Source organism: Alligator sinensis, unplaced genomic scaffold (genome assembly GCF_000455745.1).
Source record: "Alligator sinensis unplaced genomic scaffold, ASM45574v1 scaffold974_2, whole genome shotgun sequence".
NCBI classification, from domain to species: domain Eukaryota; kingdom Metazoa; phylum Chordata; order Crocodylia; family Alligatoridae; genus Alligator; species Alligator sinensis.
The window spans coordinates 1273295-1281232 of NW_005842369.1; the positions used below are offsets into that span (position 1 = coordinate 1273295).

Below are 7938 nucleotides of genomic sequence, written 5' to 3' on the forward strand. Positions count from 1 at the left end.
CCTGAACTAGGGCCTTCTCCACCCAGTGTGACCAAATGTCCTCAAAAGTATTGATCTTTAAAAACAAAAGCAAGGCAACCAGTAATCTGTGAAAAAGCCTGTGAAGAGGGTTATTTCAGCAGGCGCTCATGCTACATTGTCCAGAAGCCAGACTGAATGTGGTTCTATGCTTTTTTTTTAAACTTAGTGGGGAGGTGAAGATAATTTGCTAAGCGTTCTTCTTAGATACTCCCAGCTTATATAAGTAGAACAAGATAAACTATGTGGGAGAAAGTGTTAGCATTCTCCTGTGCAAAATGCAATAACAAAACTTACATGGAAGCTCCAAGAGGTGCAGGCTAGTGTCCTTACTACAGGACTAAGAACAAGGGACAGGAGAATTCTGTGTTCTCACCAATTCCCTTTGTGATACTGGCTAACCTTGATGCATCCATTTCCCCACAAGTAAAATAGCCTGCTTCAGAGGGCAGCTGTGTAAAGATCTATGATTATAAAGGCAAGGTGGGCAGTATTATCCTGCCATTGCTTAAAAGTTACTGATACTTTTTTACATGCCTCTAGGACTGCTTCTGGGCCCTGACCAGGTATTTTATTACAAAATGGCCATTTCCAAGGGTCACTTTCCTTTTTTTTTCCCTTTTCATAGTATTGACTTTATAAAGTTAAGTGGGACAATAATAGCCAGTACAACTAAAGCTTTATTTGCTGATTTAAACTGTGCTGAATGAAAAGCTTTTTCCTGAGACTCTTTGGACTGTTTACTATGTTTTCTGAAGTGCAGAGAAAGTAAACATGCTTTTATTTAGATTCCGTCCTTCATGTTCCCCTGAATGAAAGACTGTAGACTGCCAGAAAGAGTCATGGACAGAATTTATCTGTTTTAGGACATGATATTAGGGCAAAAAGAGGTCCTGGGAAAATTCATTTGATTGTCACAGGATCATAGGAAAGTACGGCTGGATGATAGTGAAAACAACTAAAATGCCAACAGAAAAAAAAACCTAGCAAGTGATACAGAAGTTCCTCTTCATAGCAGTGGGTCCAGCTCCCTACTCAAGGCAAAATCATACCTGACTAAACCATCCCAGTCAAACTATTTCAAATGGATATTTTTATATCTTTGTTTTTTTAATAAAGTCATGGCAATGTTTTTCATGCAGGTTGGAAATTCATTATTAGACCTTCATCTTCTACTGAGCTTTTGAATGCGCTCTGTGCAGATGTAGGGTTCAGTCTATACAGCTTATTGCAGCAGTGGAGTCATCAGGTGCATTGTGATCTGGATTACGAGAATATTAATCACAGGTCCAGGAGACAAATGTTGGAGGCATGTACACAACTGAAGGGACTCTGTGGCAGCTTTGAAACAGCTTTGCCTTCAAAAGTTTTTTTGGGAAAATAAGCTCATTAAATATTTCTGCCATTTAAAAAGGTAGAGATCTTAAAGCCTCTTTTTCCTGAGGTTCTTCCTGTCATAGTTTAGATCAACTAACAGCACTACTTAGGATCATGTGTGAAGTTGGCCCATGATTCTGAAGATTTTCTACTTGATGACTAAAATAAAGATTCTCATAGCCTGTGTATGAAATCTGAATCAAACCTGGACAGGTGCAGGGAGAGCATTTTTTTTACTGGTAGACCACTTAAACAACCTCAACTCTACCCTGTTGGCACAGAACACAATACTCATTATAATTAAAGATTCTAGTGTTTATGGTTGTCAGATTAGATTAAACTGATTTTAAAGACATGTTTTTCTTCCCTACTGCATCACAGCATCATTAAAGGGCAGTGTTAAAGTTGTATGGGTACCCTAACTACACACTTCCATGCCTTGAAATATAATTATACAGAAAGTTTATTTGTTTTTGTAAAGAAATTTTTCATGTTCCAACTCAAATCAGCCAAATCAAGTCCCAATCTGTGAGTCATTCCTGAACCATAAGTGGCCCTACAACCAGCAAACATCCTCCATCCCCACTAGGGGCTTCAGATATTTCCAAAGCTTTTGGTAGGCATCCTACGTGCAGGTCCAAGCCCGAAGGCTTGGGGTTCAGCTGCTGCCAAGTTTCACCTGCCCTCAGCCATATGGCCACAGGAGCAAGCTAGGGAGGAGCCTCCCATTTCCATAAAGTGTGCTGTAAGCCCCAACACCTCGGAGGGTACTAAACCACGCCAGAAGAACAGTTATCCCTGGAAACGCTTAAGAAGAACTGCCTTCTTGGACCCAGATACATGGTGTTTCCCTGGCCTCCTTTCCTGCACCTTGGTGCTTAGGCTGGCCTCCCTGCCTCTCCTCCTGCTACAGAAACAGTTATTGGATGGATCAAAATAGCTACAGAAAAGCTATCTAAGATGTTCCACGAATGTGAGCAAATGGCGCGTAATGGACTGGTCATCTACTGCTTACGGCTACTGTCTATCAGCGACTACCTCCAATGGTGTATCTGAGAGTGGTGCCATGAGACACATTCCACCTACTTGTTCCTGCTCCACATTTGCCAGATCCCTAGAATGAATGCCATGCAACTACTTCAAGGCAGCTCTGAGTGCATACCAATAAATACATTTGAGATGTATGCAGCACTGCTGTCATGCACTATGCTCAGGACTGGTTTGAAGAGGTCATGCTGCTTCCTTTCCAAGCTTTGGCACATGTAGGGCAGGAACAGGTAGGCATGTCACCCTTCAGAGAGGCTCTCCAGATGTGGTTCAGAGGTGGCAGAAATGTTACAATCCATCTTCTGACTGAGCATTCCCACTGGCCAGCTTAATAGACAGGCAGGAGATGTGGCTGCTTTGGAGACTGAACAACTTTCAACTCCAAAAATGGCTTCTCAAGCTCTAGATAGAAACACCAGAGACCTCAGCACTGCTTCTGCCTCTGCTGTTTTGAGTTGTGGATAAATAGGGCATTAGTTACCAGTGTTCTATATCTGGCATCTCTCAGGAACACTAATTCCATACCCGTTTATTCAAAAAACAGCCCATAACCAACTTTTATTTTGTTTACTGTATTATGCAAATGACTTCCAAAGTTACCTTAAAAGAGATGCAAATCATCATTTTACAGAGAAAATAGCAAAGGTTCATATCTTGTCCTATAGCTAGGAAATATTTGATGATCTGTGGTCCTCTATTGCATCGCATTTCTGCACTCACATCTGATATGTAAACATTAAAGGGCATGAAGTTGCTAAACAGATTGTAAGCAGATCATTCTGGTGAATTCAAACTGCAGAGTTTCTGTGTGGTTTAACAGATCCATGGATACTGCATATTAGGAAAACATACATCTTGAAGAGCTTGTTTGAAAACATCAAAATAATGAAGTTATATTTTTAACTTAGGTTTTTAATTTTTTTAATTATAGTTACAAGTAAATAAGAAATTAGTTCACTATTCTGTCTGGCAAAAAAAACCCCCAAACAGTCACAGAGACTAGGCTAAAATTATCTGTATAGTTAATGAGTTAGACCTTGATCCTCAGATGACTGATGAAAATCTATATATGTGGCTTAAAGAAACATGGACAAAATAATCATAAATAAAATGTCAGTAAGAAGTTCAATACAGAAGATGACTACAAAGGGAAATCTATAGGAAGGATTAATGTTATATTGTGCAAGTCACAAAATTAGTAGGCAGGCAACTGCCTTTGAACTTGCATGCAGTTTGTATCAGCAGCTGACAATGATATTGCAATGTGCAAGCAAAAATACAGTAATCCTTTCATACTAAGAGAAGGAGTTGTCCAACATCTGTTCTCTCACTGAACTTTATAATGTTGTTTGGATATAAATATGTATCTTTAACATCCATCTACCTGGTAGTCTTTTTGTAGTTCCCTCAAAACCAATTTAGGTACTGACTTCAATTAGTAACCCAAGTTAAACCTTATTTGCATGTCCTGTGTATTCCAGCCAGTACCTGCAAGTCCAAACAACACAAATATTATCTGTAAATGAAATAAGTAATGAAAACATAAGGTAAGAAAGTCATAGACAGTTGAATTCTGTGCTGGCTCTTTACGGCAGTAATACCGTAGCAAAACTAGCGGCTGCTATGCAAACCAGCAAACCAACACAAAGTATGAAAAACAGCGGTTGACTGGAACAGTAAATAAAACTGTCATTCTAATTGTTCTGTAGGCTCCACAGACAAGCCATAGATTTTAAAGTATAGACCACTTAGCCATTGCCTTTTGCAATGTATGGCTTATTTTTATAGTATAAGAGAACAAGATTTGGTCTGGATGGAAAATACTGTTAACTGGTTTTCCAGCCACTTCAGTGACAAAGACAAATATAACTTATAAAGACCTTGCAGATTGTGGAGAATGAGCAGAAGACTGGACTAGACAGAACTTGTTTGACTGCTCAGTTAGAGCTTGAAAGCAACACACATAAAATTTGATTTCAGTCTTCTGCTTTGAGCAGAAAACCTCTTGCAACCAAAGAAACCTGGTATTTTTCAGGGTACATTTTCTTTTACCCAACAACTCCAAACTGAATAGAGAAGATAACTATAGTTATTTTGAATGTCCATAAAATGGGAGGGAACACTAACCTATTATTTTTCACCTTTACCATGAGCTTTGACCTTGGACCACTTTGTTTGTGAGGGTGGAAACATATTCAGTCTCCAGGTTAGCTCACTCTAAAGAAATCTCCTGAGAACAGACTGCCAAAGACAGCTTCGTATTGCGCCCCAACACAAGGACAACAAACTTTAGTTTAAATTACAATTTGGGCCTGATCCAGAATTGCAGATGTGATCAGATAAATGTTTTTCCTGTAAAGTCTAATGTCAGCATTTCCATCTGAGGTTGGATGTTCAAAAGTGCTGGTCATTGGCCTTACTCTGCTTCTACAGACTTCATTGTGGATAATGAAAATCACATTGGAAAAGTTAGTGTAATACAAAAATAAAAAAGGAAAGGAAGGCTATCCTTATCATGGGCTTATTTTATGTTCAAGAATGCTTTGCATTCAAAAGCTTGTCTAACTTTATCCCAACTATGTAGTTGGTCCAAGAAAAGAAATGGGCCAGAAAAATCCTTGCCTTTCTTGTAATCATGTAAAAATATTCTGGGCCCAGTAGGTGAAATCCTGGCCACACTGCAATCAGTAACAGTGTTCATGGACTAAAATCAGGCTAGTGTTCATAATTTATTGTTTTTTTGAAGACCCACACCCTGGGAGGCTCAAGCAGTTTTATTATGGTGGCACCAGAATTTCTTATTAGAAAGGAGTCAGCTGTAATGAATAATCCATGTTCTCTTTTGCTTGTCCGGACTTTGGGTTTTCTCTAATTTGTTATCCTACTTATAGAAGCAGTTTTATGAATACATTTTGGGCAGGAGAATGCACAATTTATTGCCAGCATTTGTTATTCAGAATTCAATCTGCATTGATAATTTGGATTGGAAATACACATTACAAAGTATTGTTTCTGTTTCCTGTGTGGGTGAGTAACTCTTATGCCCTGTCTGTATTTCAGGTTTCAGTAGTTTTTATCGAAAAATCAGTTGTCTAAATCAAGTTTATGAAACTAATGAAAATTGTTCTGTGGACTTAATTGACTTAAATCTGGCATATGCTGATTTAACTGAATTTGGCTAGTAATTTTTGGATATAGACAAGGCCTTAGTCTCAGGTTTGTCCCCGACTGGTTTCCGGGAAGCCTTTTTGCTATTGTAATTGCAGAGAATGAACAGAGCTGAATCTACTATAATACTTGCTGGAAACATTCACTATTTCTATGAACACCCTCTTCAATAAACGCCTTCATAAAACTAAAAAACAGTGTATGAACAAGGCTGATGCTGAATTCAGGCTGTAAAATGCTTTAGGAAGAACTTAATCTCATGCACTTCACTTTCTAAAGAGGAGCTGGAGCCTTTCACTAAAGGATACCAGGATTCAAAAAGCCATTTACACTTTTCACCTAATGAATCCTCCTGTGAAATAAGACCAAGCTCCCCCTTTCCTGGTGTGTCAGTCTCTGGTGAAACTGGACTTTCAAGTCTGTGCAGGTGAAGGTTTCTTCCCTGTGGAAGAGGATGTTATATAAGGGCCTAGCTTTATAGCATGTTTTGGCTCTCACAAGTTTATGTTTATAAAGCAGGACAACAAGCTTTGCTTTCTAGTGTTCTTACTTTCCCCCTAGGACGGCTGAATTTGCCTAGGAGATGGTGCCAAATCTCCCACACCAGCTGCTATTAGTCATTCTTAAAATCCAGCTGTATTTGTTTGTTCCTGCCCTGGTGGATCTTTTTTCCCGGTGATATGTCTTCTTCGCTGTGAAAGCCACGGGCTTATAACTGGGTTGTTCCAAACCATGTGCAGTTCTGTTCGAGGCTGGCAGAATTTTTCTTGTTTCCTGCCTCTGCAAGAATGACAGCACCCTGGTCGATCTGCTCCCTTTGGGAATGTCACATGGCATGGGAAACAGCAGCAGCAGGCAGTAGGTGCTGCTGGGGCGCGGGGCAGCTGCCTTTGCAAGCAATGTGTGGGGCTGAGGTGACTAGAGCACTGGATGCTTTTAGAAGTCTTTGGCTGGGAGAAGCTCCAAGGCAAGCTGCTCACCTATCTCAGGGTGCAAACAAGCTTGCACAGTGATGTTTAACCAAGCAGAACTTCTCCCGTGCCCTTTTTTGGCCTGATCAGGGCTGCAGATCTTGTGGTCAGAGGCTGAAGGAGGGGAGATGCCATTAGGGAACAGACCGCTATGTCCATGGGGTAGCATTAGTGACACTGCTGCCAACCAGCCCTCTTTAGAGGACAATAAACGCTGGTAGCCAGCCGCGATCCTTCCTCTCCCTGCAGGCAGCGGCGTCAGCCTTCCTCGCCACGCGGTGTGCAGGTTGGGGAGGTGATTGTTGCACCGGGGAGCAGGATTAGCGTGGTGTAGACACGCTCAGAGCGGCCCAGGCCTAGACGAGACCCGCACGGACCTCGGATCTCACCCGGACCAGACCAGACCAGACCAGACCAGCTCTCCTCTCCTCTCTCCTCCCAGCGCAGCTCTCTTCGCAGGTCTCCCGGGCCAGCCCCGCCGAGCACTGACTTACCTGGAGCTCGGCAGGGGCCTTACCTGAGCGCGCCTCTGCCAATGGCAGCTCACCTGAGAGCGCCTCCGTCCAATCAGCTCGCGGCTCGGCCCTGCCTCGAGTGCAAGAATCCGGCTCCTCCTGAGAAAGTTACCTGTGGGGTGCGGGGCCGCGGCTTCCCGCTCCGGCCTCCTCCGCAGCCAGGGGGAGGGGGCTCTACCTGTCCGACCTCCTCGGCGGCGGGAGAGGTAGCGGGGGGAAGGAAAGCGGAATTACCAGTAGCTCTGGTTCTGCCGTCCCGGGCGTTCACACACCTTCACCTGCACAGACTTGAAAGTCCAGTTTCCCCAGAGAGACTGAGGCACCGGGAAAGGGGAGAGAGTTCATTGGATCAAACATGTCACAAGAGACGGACAAGTAAGTGATCACAGACCTGCTGCAGCTCCGGGCCCATCGGCCCGACTGGTTTGTTGTGTTTGGTGGTGGCTGCGGACCTGCTGGGATTAGGTTTCCTCCTTGGGAACGGGCGCCGGGCGGAGGGCGCCCGCCCCCCCGGGGCTGCAGTCTGCGCTGCCTCCTCTCGCCCCGCACTTTTTGTCCCCTTTTACCTGAGTTTCCCCCTTTCTTTTTTTGTTGTTGTTGTTGGGGGACCCCCCCGTTCACCCCAGCCTACGGGAGCTCCCTGCATTTGCTGAAGGCCCTGGACGGAAAGTGCTGCGTGCGCTGGGCTTTTGTGTTGGTGCAACAAAGAGCTTTTATACTGGATCACAACGGCCATCTTCTTCCCTCCGCCGTGCACCGGGCGGGGGGCGCCGTGTCCCTCCGGGCACGCCCGGGGCCCTGGCTGCGTGCAGAGCTCGCGCTGCCCCGCGCCCTCGGCGGGT

At 43.6% G+C, this 7938-nt stretch overlaps 1 protein-coding gene across 1 annotated transcript in view; it reads left to right on the top strand.

Annotated features, from left to right (window-relative positions):
* GRHL2 (grainyhead like transcription factor 2) overlaps window positions 1-7938 on the top strand; it is a 134346-nt gene that overhangs the window by 2062 nt on the left and 124346 nt on the right. The window contains exon 2 of the mRNA XM_006029281.3: window positions 6831-7471. Coding sequence (XP_006029343.1) covers window positions 7452-7471 — 20 coding nt within the window. The 5' untranslated portion in view covers window positions 6831-7451. The remainder of the gene's footprint in view (window positions 1-6830; window positions 7472-7938) is intronic.